At 34.3% G+C, this 18,723-nt stretch overlaps 1 protein-coding gene across 2 annotated transcripts in view; it reads left to right on the plus strand.

Annotated features, from left to right (window-relative positions):
• LOC141348388 (disheveled-associated activator of morphogenesis 1-like) overlaps positions 1-18,723 on the plus strand; it is a 106,434-nt gene that overhangs the window by 60,408 nt on the left and 27,303 nt on the right. Inside the window, exons 4-17 of one of the 2 annotated variants that reach the window (XM_073852699.1) lie at positions 4,401-4,472; positions 4,628-4,722; positions 8,818-9,151; positions 9,243-9,353; positions 9,499-9,602; positions 9,683-9,749; positions 10,704-10,821; positions 10,981-11,119; positions 11,593-11,651; positions 12,467-12,654; positions 12,742-13,050; positions 15,502-15,609; positions 16,539-16,568; positions 18,597-18,694. In XM_073852699.1, coding sequence (XP_073708800.1) covers positions 4,401-4,472; positions 4,628-4,722; positions 8,818-9,151; positions 9,243-9,353; positions 9,499-9,602; positions 9,683-9,749; positions 10,704-10,821; positions 10,981-11,119; positions 11,593-11,651; positions 12,467-12,654; positions 12,742-13,050; positions 15,502-15,609; positions 16,539-16,568; positions 18,597-18,694 — 1,832 coding nt within the window. The remainder of the gene's footprint in view (positions 1-4,400; positions 4,473-4,627; positions 4,723-8,817; positions 9,152-9,242; positions 9,354-9,498; positions 9,603-9,682; positions 9,750-10,703; positions 10,822-10,980; positions 11,120-11,592; positions 11,652-12,466; positions 12,655-12,741; positions 13,051-15,501; positions 15,610-16,538; positions 16,569-18,596; positions 18,695-18,723) is intronic. The other variant, XM_073852700.1, reaches the window with a different exon arrangement.

An 18,723-nucleotide genomic window follows, 5' to 3' on the forward strand; every position in this document is an offset into this window, starting at 1 on the left:
AAGTTCTAGACATTTTTTGCTCGATATGGATTAATCTAAGAGCCAATCACACAGCAGAAATATGCGACAGCGGCCAATCAGCGTGCAGCGTGCGTGTGCACGTCAAAGTACAAAGTTTATTTCCTACAGCACTTTGCGAATCAACCCTACACCAGGACGACAAAAAAAGAGAGTGGAAGCAGCGACGAAAGAGAAACTAACCTCGATTTATTATCCAAAGATGTTGAAGTTGTCGACAAAAAAAAGGTAGCACGAATTCCGTAAGTGTTTTGACTATCTGAAAAGTGACGCGATTGTTAAAACTGAAACCGAAAGCAAAAAACGCACGCGCATTCAAGAGCAATTTTAATCCCCCTTGTTTAGAGAGTGACTCCGCAATGCGCGCAAATTAGGCTAAATGACATATCTAGGCTGTTATCAGAATGTAGACTATAATAGGTTGTGTATGTCTATAGCTCTGTATCATGCTTGAAATATTCCGTCTCTGTTCGCACTTTGAATAATGAGAGAGTAGCCTACTTTGATTATGGCTGAATTGTCTGCACTTAATACGATTAAGAAAGAGCTGTGTCGTAATTTTTTGTTATTTATACTGTAGAATAGATTGTTTCAAAATGCAGTGGTTGCCTCTAATTTAAATAGCTCAACCTATAATAGAGAAAATAAAATAAAATTGTGTTTATAATAATAAATAATAAAGAAATACATAAATGTACAAATTATGTTTTTACAATAATTTTATGTTTACATTTTGTACATTTACTCTCATTTACCATACTCTGTCACAACTTTTATTTTTTATTTTCATTTATTTTAGTTATTTTAATTTTTAAGGCCAAATATGTAATCTGCTTTTGTTAATAAACTATACTTAAAAATGTAATTTAATGAATCCTTTAATTTTTGTGGCTTTAGTCATTGTTGGGATACTATTTTAAAGCTGGCAACATCAACAGCTTATATTGAAATATATATCGTCATCGTTCAATATGGGAAAAAATTATTGAGATTACATTTTTGCCATATCGCCCAGCCCTAGAATAGGCCTTTATCTTGCTGTTTCCATCCAGCATTTTTTATTTGATATCTCAAAATGCGTGTTATAAGATGGCTAGTCTCACTTGACTGCTACGCAAGCTCATTTTTGTTGGCTATTTCAGCAGTGCATTTTAAATGAGCTTTAAACTGCTTGTTGATACTTGAGCTGATTCATCTTCCTGCTAACTGATTTCTTGATATTGTAAATATCTTAACTGAGGCTGGTTCCTAGAAAGAGCGTCTCTCCAAACCAACCTCAACCAACAATATCACAGTCGTTATGACATGTCTGTCTGAGAATGAAGTGCTCATGGGATAAGCGCAGAGGAAAGTCCTTCCGCAGCATGAGAATGAGTCCCTGCCAGAGATCCGCATTAATGCTTTCCTCATTAAGGCCAAATGGTGAGTGGGGAGTTGAGAAGAAATATGCAGGACAGTGGAAGATCAGGGGTCTCCAGGCCGGCATCCAAAACGCCCCGCTCGTCCAAACAGATGCCCGTTTGTGAGATGCCATCATCTCCTAAAAGGCCTGGTAGAGCCGGGTGTGAAACATCCCACGCAGTTGCTGCGAAGGAGCTCATTGCTATGCCAGATTTTTTCCTTTCCTGTGTGTTTCGGTGAACATAAGCTACAATTAAACTCCTTATTAGTGGCCGCGCGGGCAGCCTGTGCTTGTTTTGAGAAGGAAGTTGATTCATTGCTCCCTAAGTAGCTCCCTGCTTTGCTTCTTGTCTTCTGAATCGTGTATTTTCAGCTCTTCGGAGCTGTGCTAATGCGGCATTGGCTTAGTCTGAGATTCGTGTTGTTTCTCTAGCGTCTGTGAATCTCTGCTGGCCTACTTAAAGCGTGTGCTATTTCTGTCAGTGCTTTGAGCGTGATGTTCTGTTTCAGATCTGCTTTTCTGAGTCTGTGTGTGCATTTTGGAGGAGGTGATGTTCACCTGCGAATATACACTGATGCTCAAAAGTTTGGGATCAGTAAGATTAAAAATACAGAAAAAAACTCTAATATTGTGAAATGTTAATGCAATTTAAAAAAGTGGTTTTCTATTTCAATATACTTTAAACTATAATTTATTCCTGCGATGCAAAGCTGAATTTTCAGCATCATTGCTCCAGTATTCAGTGTCACATGATCCTTCAGAAATCATTCTAATATGCTGATTTATTATCAGTGTTGGAAACAGTTGTGCTGAATTGCGTGATAAAAATGTACAATTCTGACTTTTTTCTCAGAATTGCATGATATAAATCACAATTTCGAGAAATAAACTCAGAATTGCGCAATTTTGACTTTCAGAATTGTGATTTAAACCCACAACTGTGAGAAATTAAGTCAGAATTGACAGATAAAAATTCTGACTTTCTCGCAAATGTATGTATTTCGCAATTCTGATTTAGTTTTTTTCTCAGAATTTTGTGATATAAACCCACAATTGCGAGTTTACATACATAAAAATGGGCCTTCTGACTTTTTTCCTCAGAATTGTGTCATATAAACTTGCAATTGCGAGTTATAAAGTCAGAATTGCGAGATATAAATTTACAATTCTGACTTTTTTTCTCAGAATTGATATAAACTCACAATTGCGAGAAATATAGTCAGAATTGTGAGATGATAACTCACAATCCTGACTTTTTTCTTGCAAATGCGAGTTTGTATCTCAAAATTCAGAGTTTTTTTCCAGAATTGCATGATATAAACTCATAATTATGAGTTATAAAGTCAGAATTACAAGATATAAATGTACAATTCTGACCTTTTTTTTCTCAGAATTGATATAAACTCACAATTGTGAGAAATATAGATAAAAATTCACAATCCTGACTTTTTCTTGCAAATGTGAGTTTGTATAAATTAACTTTTTTTCCCCCAATTCTGACTTTTTTTTCTCAGAATTGTGAGATATAAACTTGTAATTATGAGTTATAAAGTCAGAATTGAGGGATTTAAATTGCAAATTTGTATCACCCAATTCTCTGAAAAAAATATATAAACTCACAATTCTGACTTATTTTCTTGTTTGTATCTTGCAATTCTGACTTTTTTTTCTCAGAACTGCGAGATATAAATGCACAATTGCAAAAAATAAAGTCAGAATTGTGAGATATAAATTTACATCAAGACTGCGTTTATTTGATTAAAATACAGAAAAAAATGAAATCATTCTAATATGCTGATTTATTATTAATGTTGGAAACAGTTGTGCTGCTTAATTTTTTTTTTTTGAGCTTGTTACTTTTTAGATGGATAAAAGGTTAAAAAGAACAGCATAGAAAACTTTTATAACAACAAACACCTCGTTTAAAGTTTGGGGTCAATACGTTTTTTCTTTCTTTCTCTGTTTGAAAGAAATTAATACTTTTATTCAGCAAGGATGTTTTAAATTGCTAAAAAGTGATAGTAAAGACTTACATTGTTAGAAAAGTTTTATGTTTTAAATAAATGCTGTTCTTTTTAATTTTTTCATCAAAAAATCCTGAACAAAGTATCACAGGTTCCAAAAAAATATGAAGCAGCACAACTGTTTCCAACACTGATAATAAATAAGCATATTAGAAGGATTTCTGAAGAATCATGTGACACTTAAGACTGGAATAATGGCTGATGAAAATTCAGCTTTGCATCACAGAAATAAATTATATTTTTTTAAGTATATTCAAATCAAAATTGTTATTTTGAATTGCAATAATATTTCATAATATTATTTTTTCTGTTTTTGATCAAATAAATGAAACTTTGATGAGCATAAGAGACTTTAAAAAAAAACATTAAAAATCTTGCTGATCACAAACGTTTGAGCAACAGTGTGAATCTTATTGCATGTTTGATTTGCTTCGGTTGCACATGAGCAATGAGTGTTACTCAAGTGAAATGAGACATGAAATAAATCCTGGCTTCAAACTGCAAAGAAATAATATTAAAAGAAGCAACAGAGATAAGCCATTTCGCACATTTGGCAGCCGAATATTTGGTTTCACACAACTGGTCGGTATCAAAATAAGATCTTTTCAAGATAAAGATCATTTTTCATTGCTGCAGACTCCGGGAACGTCTCATTCCCACCAAAGCGTCCAAATTATGTCATTCCCAATAACAATCCGAAACCACACATTCCTTCCCAGCTCATTCCCAATATGTTGTTTCACATTCCTCTATTCCCAGTGTCATGTCCCTGTTGTGTGCGCTCTGATCGGTGTGTGCACCCGGCATCATGCAGAGGACAGCGTGGATTAATGACGTGTGCTTGAAGTGAAAACAAGAGTCATGTTTACGTTGGTTTTTTTGATGTACTTGTGCTGACATGCTTAAACTTCCAAATTAAAGTGTGTTAATTCTGTGCTCTTTTTTGTTTCTCTCAGGAACAAGAGGAGAACAAAGGTGCTACTAGCTGGCCAGAGTATTATATTGACCAGCTCAATTCAATGGCAGCTGTAAGTATGTTATTTTTTTACATTCCCATTGGGCATTGAGGCCCTAAAGCACTTGACATGTAATATCCATGTTTAGACATGTACATCTAAGCCAGCTAACATGCTGTATGTGTTTCTAGTGTAAGGATGACATCTCATCTCATTTTATTTTACAGAGGAAAACTTTGTTGGCCTTGGAGAAGGAAGAAGAGGAGGAGCGCAACAAGACTATTGAAAGCCTTAAAACGGCACTGCGAACACAACCCATGAGGTCTGTATACTGTAACACAGATAAATACAACACACACCCTGGCTTTATCATATATAAAGGTCCCCAAAGTTGTATTTGATTACTCTTATTTATAGCTCAAATTATGGAAGCCTGTTTATGCCACTAAAAAAACGGTAATTATGACTCTTTAACTCACAATTTTGGCTTTTTTCTCAGAATTGTGTTATATAAACTTGTAATTGCGAGTTACAAAGTCAGACTTGCGGGATATAAATGTACAATTCTGATTTTTTTTTTTCAGAATTGCATGATATAAATCGCAATTTTGAGAAATAAACTCAGAATTGTGCAATTTTTACTTCTTTCTCAAAAATGTGAGTTTGTATATCACAATTCTGACATTTCAGATTTTTTTTGGTCAGATTTGTGATATAAACTCACAACTGTGAGAAATTAAGTCAGAATTAAGAGATAAAAACTCGCAATTCTGACTTCGTTCTTACAAATGTGAGTTTGTATTTGTCAATTCTGACTTTTTTTTTCTTCCAATTCTGACTTTTTTCTTACAGTTCTGGCTTTTTTTCTCAAAATTGTATGATATAAACTCACAATTGTGGGAAATAAAGTGAGAATTGAGATAAAAACTTATTGTGCAATAAAGTCAGAATTGTATGATATAAACTCAATTGTGAGTTATAAAGTCAGAATTGCATGATAAAAATGTACAATTCTGACTTTTCTCTTTAGAATTTTGCAATATAATCTGGCAATTGTGAGTTATAAAGTCAGAATTATGAGATATAAATTTACAATTCTGACTTTTTTCTCAGAATTGATATAAACTCACAATTACCAGAAATATAGTCAGAATTGTGAGATAAAAAAATTCTGACTTTTTCTCAGAATTGTGAGATATAAATGCACAATTGTGAGAAATAAAGTCAGAATTGCAAGATTTAAATTGACTATTTTGACTTTTTTTTCTCAGAATTGATATAAACTCACAGTTGCGAGAAATATAGTCAGAATCACAATTCTGACTTTTTTTCTCATTTGTATCTCAAAATTCTGACTTTTTTTTCCACAGAATTGTGCGATTATAAAGTTATAAAGTCACTTTTTTTCTCTCAATTCTTACTTTTTTCTCAGCTATTGCGAGAAATAAAGATATAAATTTAAATAAAGTTATAAATTTACAAATCTGACTTTTTTTCTCATTTGTATCTCAAAATTCTGACTTTTTTTTCCACAGAATTGTGCGATTATAAAGTTATAAAGTCACTTTTTTTCTCTCAATTCTTACTTTTTTCTCAGCTATTGCGAGAAATAAAGATATAAATTTAAATAAAGTTATAAATTGAATTGTGTGATATAAACTCACGATTGTGAGAAATAAAGTCAGAATTGCTAGATAAAATCTCGTAATTATGACTTTTTCCCCTCCCAAATGCAATTTTGTATCTTGCAATTCTGACTTTTTTTCTCAGAAATGTGAGATATAAATGCACAATTGTGAGAAATAAAGTCAGAATTGCAAGATATAAATGTACTATTTTGACTTTTTTCTCAGAATTGATATAAAATCACAGTTGCGAGAAATATAATCAGAATCGCAATTCTGACTTTTTTTCTCATTTGTATCTCAAAATTCTGACTTTTTTTCCCGCAGAGTCACTTTTTTTCTCCCAATTCTTACTTTTTTCTCAGCTATTGCGAGAAATAAAGATATAAATTTAAATAAAGTTATAAATTGAATTGTGTGATATAAACTCACGATTGTGAGAAATAAAGTCAGAATTGCTAGATAAAATCTCGCAATTATGACTTTTTTCCCCTCCCAAATGCAATTTTGTATCTTGCAATTCTGACTTTTTTTTCTCAGAAATGTGAGATAAACCAATTTTTTGGGGGGAAAAAGACTATGTTCTCACAATTGCAAATTTATATCACACAATTTCGACTTAATTTCTGAGAATTGCAAGTTTATATCTCACAATTCTGAGAAAAAATGTCAGAATTGCAATTTTGCATCACGTAATTCTGAGAAAAAAAATTGTGAGATAAAAAGTTGCAATTACATTTTTAATTTTTACTCAGTGGCAGAAACAGGCTTCCATACAAATGGTCCATATTTGATCACTAAATAAAAAAAATAAAAATAAACCTTGGCTTGTATTATTGACTTTACTTGAAGATGAGGACAGCTGTCTCAGGGCAATAGTTTATTTAACACATCAGTGATTTTTCCATTGGCAACTACCTCACTTTGTTATTAAACAAACGCTTCCCTTCTGCTCTGTGCTTTGGGTCTCATTATGCAAATGAGATTACTTTCATCACACACATGCTCACAGACACATGCGTTTGATTAGTGCTTCCTGCTTTCACCATTTGATCCTGGGGTCACAGGTCATCAGCACTGACCTCTGCAGGCCTCGGGTCAAAGCACTCGAACCCTCTTTGTGCCCAATAATGTTCAGACTGCATATCAAACCATTCCTTTCACAGCTTTAGGCAATCGTATTTAAAGTCAAGTGCTTTATAGAGGCTATAAATCAGTCTAGCTACCGATGTGATGTATTATTTCACATTCACCACCTCCTTGTGGAGTCGATCATTTTCAGATTTACAAATTCTGTTCATGGCCTAGTGGTTAACACACATGCTTGGGTTGGTGCTCATGTTGCAAATATATTGTGGGTTTGAATCCAACCCAAGTCATGTGGCAATCTCATTGCTCCATCTTCTCCTCAACATTTCATGTCAGCTCCTTACTTTTTCTAATAAATAAAATGACATTTTAATACAAAAATATTTTAATTTTAAATAAAAAAACATTTTATTTAAAAATTAATGTTAAATATAGCTGGTAGCAGCAATTACGGGGTCCAAGCACTAGGCAAGCAAGGCAGCAAGCATCAGAGCAACTGAACCAATGAGTAAGTGAAGACATTTAAAGATGATTTTAGTCAAAACAGGTGAAAAATCATAAAAGCAACCACTAGTAATGTGATTTAATAGGTTATCACTTTTGACCAAATAGGTGGGTGCTATTATTACGTCGATGTGGTGTGTTCTGTGTGAGGTGACAGTGGCACACACAAAATTTGGTGTCAATATGTCAAAACTTTGCACAGATACAGCCTCAGGGTCATTTTGGCATCATGCCTCAAATTTGTTGCGGCGATATACACAAATGGTTTTGTCTATCAACACAAAATCCAAGTCTAAAGATGATCTGACTCAATTTTGGTGAAAATTGGAGCAACGGTCAAGGAGGAGTATACCACGCTTTGTAACGATACATCAATGCGTTTCGAAACACAGCATTTTACAACACAATTCAAAATGACCGACTCCCAAAATGGTTGACATACAAGAAATTGGGTATAGTTCGACTTGGCATGCTCCACCGAATCTAACGAGACCTAAAGAGAATCTAAAGAGTTTTGTGATTTTTTTTTTTTTTTTGGCCAAACCATTCAGAAAGTTATAGGCAAAAATAACAATTTTTCATATCTCCTGACCACTAGGTGGCGCTGTGCGGAAACTATGCAGGTAGCCTCAGGTCATGCTTGTTATAACACACACCAAGTTTGGTCTCAATACGCCAAACCGTTGCGGAGATACAGTCTCACATCCATTTTTGTATGCTTTTCGTCAAATTCGTTATTCGATTTTATTAGTTGCGTTATTCGAAAATGGTGTGACTAATCAACTTGAATTCTGTAACTTTCTGCCAGCATCATCTCAAGATGATCTGAGCCAATTTTGGTGAAAATCAGACAAACCATCTAGGATAGGAGTTAAAAAAAAACTGTAGGATACGGTTCAAAAGTTATTAGCATAAACATGAGTGAAATTTTGGACAAGTGGTGGCGCTAGAGAGTTTGAGTTAGAGACTCCAAATTTGCTATGGTTAATTTTGAAACTGTCCTCTATCCATGTGCCAAATTTCACAACTTTCCCGCAGGGGGTTCTATGGGCTGGCATAGACTTCCTGCGTGGAAGAAGAAGAAAAAGAACGCTAATGGATACAATAGGTGCCATCACACCTTCGGTGCTTGGCCCCTAAATATTGTACATTTTGATTGAGAAAGATATTTAATGAACAGCTGAATTTATTTCTTATAGGTTTGTAACACGGTTCATCGATATGGACGGCCTGACATGCATCCTGAACTTCTTGAAGAGCATGGATTACGAGACCACCGAGTCTCAGATCCACACTTCCCTCATCGGCTGCATCAAAGCCCTGATGAACAACTCTCAGGGTCGCGCTCATGTGCTCTCTCACTCCGAGAGCATCAACATCATTGCTCAGAGTCTGGCAACCGAGAACATCAAGACCAAAGTGGCGGTGCTTGAGATCATGGGTGCTGTGTGTTTAGTGCCGGGAGGCCACAAGAAAATTTTGGAGGCCATGTTACACTATCAAAAGTTCTCTTGTGAGCGCACACGATTTCAGGTGGGCTGGTTTGTTTATAACCTTCAATCCAAAATATAAGAAAGTCTGTATCAAGATAAATGTTAATCCTATTGTCATATTTTTGTCTCAGACATTGCTGAATGATCTGGACAAAAGCACAGGGCGGTACAGGGACGAGGTCAGCCTGAAAACGGCCATTATGTCCTTCATTAACGCTGTTTTAAGCCAAGGAGCTGGCGAAGTAAGATAACACATCTTAATCACTCTAAATAAGTCCTCTATTTGCCCTCAAAGGAATAGTTCATCCCATAGTTCACCTTTGGTTGTTGTGTATAAAAACCCACTATTCTGTCAAGTTTAATTTGTGTTTCTTTAATAATTCGTAGACCAGCCTTGAGTTCCGGGTTCATTTGCGATACGAGTTCCTCATGTTGGGGATTCAGCCCATCATTGACAAACTCAGGTCACATGAAAACTCTACTTTAGACAGGTAAGGGCCACATTGCTAACTTGAGCTTTATTAATGGAATCTTGTCAGACAATTTGAGCTTGATTTTGCTGTTTCTTCAGGCATTTGGATTACTTTGAGATGCTGAGAAATGATGATGAACTCACGTTATCCAGGCGGTTTGAATCTGTGAGTAGATCTTTTTTTTTGCAATTTAAAAATATATAAATATATAATATACATATATAAATGTGTTAAAAAAGTATGTATATATATATGTGTGTGTGTAGTTGAGGTCAAAAGTTTACACCCCCCTTTCAGAATATGCAAAATGTTAATTATTTTACCAAAATAAGAGGGATCATACATAATGCATGTTATTGTTTGTTTAGTACTGACCTGAAGAAGATATTTTACATAAAAGATGTTTGCATATAGTCCACAACAGAAAATAATAGTTGAATTTACAAAAATGACACTGTTCAAAAGTTTACATACACTTGATTATTAAAACTGTGTTCTTACCTAAATGATCCACAGCTGTTTTTTTGTTTGTTTGTTTGTTTAGTGATTAGTTAATCTGTCCGCTGATCTTCAGAAAAATTCTTCAGGTCCCACAAATTTTTTTTTTTTCCAAACATTTTTGTTTATTGGAATCCTTTCCAACAATGACTGTATGATTTTGAGATTCATCTTTTCACACTGAGGACAACTGAGGGACTGTGAATGTGAATATGAAACTTTTACAGAAGGTTCAAACGCTTACTGATGCTTCAGAAGGAAAAACCATGCATTAAGAGCTGGGGGGTGAACACTTTTGAACAGAATGAAGATGTGTACATTTTTCTTATTTTGCCTAAATTTTATATATTTTTTTCATTTGGTACTGTTCTTCAGAGGCTACAGAAGATATTTATGAGATATAATAAGTTAAATTTACCCTGATCTTCAGATTCCAAAAGTCCCCCCCCTCCTCTAGTTAAGTAATTAACATGCAGATTCTGAAAGGTGGATGTAAATTTTTGACCTCAACTATACTTGGTATTTATTACTATTGTATGGAATTTATCTATTTATCTATTTATATATATATATATATATATATATATATATATATATATATATTATTATTTTTTTTTTCAGCTCCATATAGACACAAAGAGTGCGACACAGGTTTTTGAGCTTGTACGGAAGAAGCTGGCCCACACAGATGCATACCCGCACTTTATGTCTATTCTTCACCATTGCCTGCTAATGCCTCGTGAGTGCTCACCTCATTGTTTAGACTTTCTTAGTTTAGTACTGGTTTTATGTTTAGTCATCTGGTCAATAATGCCACAAATGAACTATGAGAATTAAGTACTTAAGTACTGGTTTTTATAAATATTGTCCGGATGACTTTAAGTACACTTTGTCTTAGATAAGAGAAGTGGGAACACAGTGCAGTACTGGCTGCTCCTGGACCGCATTGTCCAACAGATGGTCCTGCAGAATGACAAAGGTCACGACCCTGACGTCACACCATTAGAAAACTTCAATGTAAAGAATGTGGTTCGAATGTGAGTTTGCCTTTTTTCTTGGACAACTCGGACAATCATAATTGCATGCGTGTGTGTGTGTGTGTTTTTTTTTTTAAAGATTTTATTTGGCATCCATATGTTGCTGTCGTGCATTTATAGTAGTTATAGTTTTTTTTTAAATTCTAAGCCAAATAAACCAATATCTGTACTGAAAAGTCAAATTGCGTGTAATAAATTAGCATTTGTGAGAAAAAAATTCCCAATTGCAGGATATAAAGTTTATATCTCACAATTCTGATTTTATAACTCGCAATTGCGAGTTTATATCACACAATTCTCACTTAATTTCTCACAGTTTCTCACTTAATTTCTCACAAGTTTATATCTCACAGTTCTAAGAAAAAAGACCGAATTGCAAGTTTCTGAAAAAAAAAAAACTCAGAATTGCGAGATGTAAACTCACAATTGTGAGAAAAATAGTGTTTTTCTTAACATCATTTACCCTCTTTCAGGCTTGTCAACGAAAATGAGGTGAAACAGTGGAAGGAACAGGCGGAAAAAATGCGTAAAGGTCAGCACATGTTGTCCACATTGATGTTTCTTTTACAACAGGCTGTTTTTTGAATAAATAGTATATTGTCTGTAATTATTGATAGATTCACATCATTAAAAATTATCAATTAAAAATTTAAAAATGTCTTTTGCAACCTATAAATTGCAACTTGAAAGCTTGAATTTAATGTGAATTTTATTGACTTGACGTCATACAAAATTATATCATGAAATGTTTTATCTATAAGTTTTTGCATGTAATAAAATGTGTGTGTGTATGTGTGTATATATATATATATATATATATATATATATATAACGTTTAATTCTTTTTAAAGGTGACTTTTCTGCTAATCAAGGCTGCGTTTATTTGATTAAAAATGCAGAAAAAAACTGTAATATTGTGAAATGTTAATGGAATTTAAAACAGTGGTTTTCTATTTTAATATACTTTCATATATAATTTATTTCTGTGATGCAAAGCTGAATTTTCAGCATCATTACTCCAGTATTCAGTGTCACATGATCCTTCAGAAATCATTCTAATATGCTGATTTATTATCAGTGTTGGAACCCTTTTTTCAGGATTCTTTGAGAAATGAAACATTAAAAAGAACAGCATTTATTTAAAATAGAAACCTTTTGTAGCAATTCATCAATTATTTTCAAGTCTCTATCATTTTGTGTAGAAATTATAACTCTGATTAAACAACATGAATGTCATCAAATTGACATCATGACAACATGTATTTCAGTTTGATTCAGTTGACTGAAATGCAGTGTCTTCATTGTAGAGACAATAACATTTTGCCCTTTAACGTCTTTGTCCTGTAGACCACCATGAGCTTCAACAGAAGCTGGAAAAGAAGGAGCGAGAGTGTGACGCAAAAACTCAGGAGAAGGAGGAGATGATGCAGACGCTCAACAAGATGAAAGAGAAGTTAGAAAGAGAAATGGGGGAACATAAACTAGTCAAGCAGCAGGTGTCGGAAATGACCGTCAGACTGCATGACCTCAGCACGGTACGCTGATTAAGTCACAAATGTTAATAATAATAGTAGTCATAAAAAAGCAAACATTAATGAAGACCCACCACTTTTCATCCCTAGAGACAATTAGCCATTGTTCCTGGAGGTCCTCCTGTCCCTGGTCCTCCAGGTGGGCCTCTCCTGCCCCCTCCGCCTCCTCCGCCTCCAGGTGGCATGATGCCTCCTCCACCACCTCCTCCACCGGGCAGCGCTATGATGCCGCCGCCTCCGCCACCACCCCCTGGCGGCCCCCCGCCACCCCCTGGACGCCCTCCTTTCGGTGCAGCTCCGCCTCCGCCAGGAGCTCCCATAGGACCGTCCATGAAGAAGAAAAACATTCCTCAGCCGTCCAATCCACTCAAGTCCTTCAACTGGGCCAAGCTGTCTGAGGTGAGACTGGCATGGATTAGAGAAGCGAACTGGGTCATCCTGACACTCACAGAGAAGAAAATCTCTTTCTTAAGCCTCTGCTTTTAATCAAGAAACTATGGATGCCCATTTGTGCCACTGAATATTTTTTTTTAATCTTATTGCGACTTTTCATATCACAATTTTGACCTTTTTTTCTCAGAATTGTGTGTTACAAACACAATTGCGAATTATAAAGTCAGAATTGCGAAATATAAAGTCACAATAATTGTTTTCCCTCTAAATAGCGTGTTGCAAACTAGCAATTGTGTTTTAAACTCAGAATTGCGTGATACAAACTCACAATTGTGAGGTATAAAGTCAGAATCGCAAAATAAAATCACAATTTTTTTTCTCGCAAATTCAAGTTTTGATCTTGCAATCCTGACTTTTTTCCATAATTGCGTTATATAAACTTGCAATTGCAAGTTATAGTGATATAAGATATAAAGTCACAATTCTGACTTTTCTTGCAAATGCAAGTTTGTATCTCACAATTCTGACCTTTTTTGTCAGAATTAAGATAAAAACTTGCAATTCTGTAATTCTCAAAATTGCGTGATGTAAGCTCACAATTGTGAGGTAAAAATGTGGAAAATTTCCAGTAAATTTTGGAAACATTTCAGAATTTTTTTTAAACTTTCCAGGATTTTTTGGAATCTTCCTGGAAGTTTCTGGAAATGTATCAGAAATTTCCCACCCCTTTGCAACCCCAGTCAGAATTGCAAGATGTAAACTCGCAATTGCGAGTTATAGTCAGAATTGGAAGATACAGTCACAAGTCTGACTTTTTTTTCTTGCAAGTGCAAGTTTGTATCTCACAATTCTGTTTTTTTTTTTTCCACAATTCTGACATTTTTTTTATTCGAAATTGTGAGATAAAAACTCGCAATTCTGACTTTTTTCTCAAAATTTTGACTTTTTTCTCAAAATTGCGTGATATAAGCTCACAATTGTGAGGTAAAAATGTGGAAAATTTCCAGTAAATTTTGGAAACATTTCAGAATTTTTTTTAAACTTTCCAGGATTTTTTGGAATCTTCCTGGAAGTTTCTGGAAATTTACCAGAAATTTTCCACCCCTTTGCAACCCCAGTCAGAATTGCAAGATGTAAACTCGCAATTGCGAGTTATAGTCAGAATCGGAAGATACAGTCACAAGTCTGACTTTTTTTTCTTGCAAATGCAAGTTTGTATCTCACAATTCTGATTTTTTTTTTCACAATTCTGACATTTTTTTTATTCGAAATTGTGAGATAAAAACTCGCAATTCTGACTTTTTTCTCAAAATTTTGACTTTTTTCTCAAAATTGCGTGATATAAGCTCACAATTGCGAGGTATAAAGTCAGAATTGCAAGATATAAAGTCACAATTCTAATATTTTTACTTGCAAATGCAAGTTTTTTTCTTGCAATTCTGACTTTTTTTCTCGATATTCGAAACTCGCAAACCTGAGAACATAGTCTTTTTTTCCCCTCAAAATTGGACTTGCAATTGCAAATTTTTATCTCGCAATTCTGACTTCTGAGAAAAAGTCAGAATTCAGACTTTTTTTCTCAAAATTGCATGATATAAACTCGCAATTACATGAAAAAAAGTCCGAATTGTGTGATATAAACTTGCTATTGTTAGTTTTAGTCAGAATTGTGACTATATCTCGCAATTCTGACTATAACTCACAGTTGCAAGTTTATATCACACAATTCTGAGTTTTCTTTTTTGTAAATGCAAGTTTGTATCTCACAGTTCTGACTTTTTTTCTCAGAATTGTGAGATAAAAAACTCGCAATTCTGACTTTTTTTTCTTGCAAATGCGAGTTTGTATGTCGCAATTCTGATAGTTTTTTCTCCATATTCTGTGAATTTTCTCAATTCTAAGAACAGTCTTTTTTTCCCTCAAAATTGGACTCTCAATCGCAATCTAGTTTTTCTAGAATTCTAATTCTGGAAAGTCTAGCTGCATAAATTAGTGTCAAAACTGTCCTAAAATTGCCAGGTTGTCAGGATTTGTCATAGGATAGAGGACTAGATTTAAATTGTTGTATGTCATGAAACTATATACTTTTTAAATAGTATGTTTGTTTTTTATTATTTATTTAAAATTTATATAAAATATTATTTACATTTTTAATTTTATGAAACCATTTTTATCCATACATTTTAATGTAGACTAAAATGTAATTTCTTTAGACTTTTAATGTAATTAAACTATTTTTATCTATACCTTTTAACCGAATAAAATGTTTATTTATTTATTTCGCAGATTTATTAAGATGCACTTTTTCCATCTTCATCTTAGTTTTAGTTTTAAATTTTGCAATGCAATTTTTACTTGATTTTCAGAGTTTAATGATTCACAATAGGAGATGTGTCTTACAACATGTGACTTTGGACTGGACAGTGATTGAATTGCACATCCCTCTCTTTCCCACAGAACAAGCTCGAGGGAACAGTCTGGGCAGACATTGACGACTGCAAAGTTTTCAAAATCCTAGACTTGGTGGACATTGAGAAGACTTTCTCTGCCTATCAGAGGCAACAGGTCACTAAACAATGCTTCCTTCACTAGTTTTCATCCATAATGATCTCACAAAGCATTCACTGTCTCTCATGCATGGTATTCATACGTTTACCCACGGTAATCCTGCATCACAGAGCATGGGGTTTGAATTAGCACCAGCAGTTTTTTATGAAAAACAGACATTGGCAAACCGTCCTCATTATGCCTGGTAAACCACACACTTAGTCTCATTATAAAGCGATTACATACATTTCATACGGCTTTACAGTCAAATTACGGTAGAAAACGGAAAAAAGCTACGGCTTGAAACTTCATTAACTGTCGTCATACAGTAATCATATTTTAAAACAATGCATAAAGTACTTAAAGCTTATTTTAAAATAACCTTTGTAGGCCTTGAAAGCATGCTTAATGCATTAAAACAGATATTAAGCCTCTCCAATTTCATCAGATTCTCAAAATTTTGTAGACTTAATGAAAGCACAGATTATAATGGAGTAAAAGTAAAAATAAAAGTAAAATGTTTATGCATGATTAGTAATTCCTGTCGTTGAAGTTATTTCTTGTAATTTCTCTGAATTGTGGATTTTTGACTGTGCAGATTTCCACATTATGAACAGAAATTTTGTCTACTAATGCAGATCATCTAGACTTAATACAAGGTGGAATTGGAGAGGTAGCTTGTGATGTTTAGCTGTTGGTTTAGACATTAACCGGCCATCTGTGATCAACTAGCATGCATCTTTCAGTGCACACGCACACAAATTTACACAGCATTTACAGACCTCCCAGAAGGCTCTGCTTTCATGCACCCTCACGCTCACCATTCACCACCCCAGTAATGTCATCATGTGCACATGCCTGTTTGAGTTTGTTTTGGCTGAATTCGCCAGACTACGCTGTCTCTCTAACATGTGCTGCATCTTCCTTGCTTCTTGCCTGCATTCTAGGACTTCTTTATGGTCAATAACTGCAAGCAGGTAAGTCTGGTCGAACAGATCTAATAGTGTTTGCATCATCTCTCCCCCACTCACTTTTTATATGTGTCATTCATTTTGTATGTATGTTTATAGAAACTGCCTATATACACTGTTGGTCAAAGGTTTGAAATCGGCATATTAGAATGCTTTCATTGAAGGCTGTTGGAAATTCAGCTTTGCATGGCGGGAAAAAAATTGCATTTTACAATATGTGACCCTGGACCACAAAACCAGTCATAAGGTTAAATTTTACAAAACTGAGATGTATATAAAATATTAAAAGCTCAGTAAATAAGCTTTCTATTGCTGTATGGTTTGTTAGGATAGGACAACATTTGGCCGAGATACATCTATTTGAAAATCTGGAATCTGAGGGTGCAAAAAAATCAAAATCCTGAGAAAATCACCTTTAAAGTTGTCCAAATTAGGTTCTTAACAATGCATATTACTAATCAAAAATTACATTTTGATATATTTATAGTAGGAATTTTACAAAAAATCTTCATGGAACATGATCTTTACTTAATTTCCTAATGATTTTTGGCATAAAAGAAAAATCAATCATTTTGACCCATACAATGTATTTTTGGCTATTGCTACAAACATACCCCAGCGACTTAAGACTGGTTTTGTGGTCCAGGGTCACATATAATAAAATGGCAAACAGTTAAAATTCTAATAATATTTAGCTATTTTGAATGCATTTTTGATCAAAGAAATGCAGCCTCTGTGAGCTTAAAGGAGTAGTCCACTTCCAAAACAAAAATGTACAGATAATGTACTCACCCCCTTGTCATCCAAGACGTTTATGTCTTTCTTTCTGTTATTCAGTCATAATGAAATTGTTTTTGAAGGAAAATATTTCAGGATTTCTCTCCATATAATGGACTTCTATGGTGCCCCCGAGTTTGAACTTCCAAAATTCAGTTTAAATGCAACTTCAAATGGCTCTAAATGATCCTAACCGAAGAAGAAGGGTCTTATCTAGTGAAAAAATGTACAATTTATATACATTTTAACTGCAAATGCTCGTATTGGTCTAGCTCTGCGTGACAATTAGGGTATGTCTGAAAACTCTTATCGACCCATTGTTTACAAAGTGAACATCCAAAGAAGATCAAATGCTTTTTACAATATAAGGGTAAAACAGCAATGTAGGATGATTTTGAAGATGGAAGATGGGAGTTTTTTGACATACCCTAACTGTCTTAAACAGGAATACACACAGTTCACACAGAGCTAGACCAAGACGAGTGTTTGCGGTTAAAAACTATATAAATTATAGAAAATAAGTTATTGTTTCACTAGATAAGACTCTTCTTCCTTGGCTGGAATCGTTTAGAGACGTAAAGATGTATTTAAACTGCATTTTGGAAGTCCACTATATGGAGAGAAGTCCTGAAATGTTCACTGCAAAAATGCTTTTCTTACTTACATTTTTTTTTTCTTGTTTCCAGCTAAAATATCTAAAAATTCTTAAATCAAGAAGGATTTTCTAGACTAATACATTTTTTCTTGTTTTCAGAAAAAAACAAGTCAAAATTAAGTGAGTTTTTGCTTAGAACAAGCAAAATAATCTGCCAATGGGGAAAGCAAAAAAAACGTATTTCATACAGAAAACAAGAGTATTTTTCTTACCCGTTTGGCAGATTATTTTGCTTGTTTCAAGCAAAAGCGCACTTAATGACAATAATTTTTACTTGTCTAGCAAATCCTTCTTGATTTAAGAATTTTTTGATATTTTGGCTGGAAATAAGACAAAAAATCTAAATAAGAAAAGCGTTTTTTGCAGTGTTTTTCTAAAAAAATTCTTTACGACTGAAGAAAGAAAGACATGAACATCTTGGATGACAAGGGGGTGAGTAAATTATCTGTGAACTACTCCTTTAAGAGACTTCTTTCAAAAATCTTAATTATTCCAAACTTTTGACTGCCAGTGTAAGTTTTATATTCAGAAATTGTATTAAAATTCTGATCTTTGAAGTTGCTTTTGAGTGAAATGTGTCTCCTTTGTGACTCCGACCACAGAAAGAGACTGAGGACGATGCGCTGAGCTCCAAGAAAGTCAAAGAGCTCTCTGTCATCGATGGGCGCCGGGCTCAGAACTGCAACATCCTTCTCTCACGGTGAGTGATGTGTCTGCACCGGGTATGAG

Source organism: Garra rufa, chromosome 13 (genome assembly GCF_049309525.1).
Source record: "Garra rufa chromosome 13, GarRuf1.0, whole genome shotgun sequence".
Taxonomy (NCBI): Eukaryota; Metazoa; Chordata; class Actinopteri; order Cypriniformes; family Cyprinidae; genus Garra; species Garra rufa.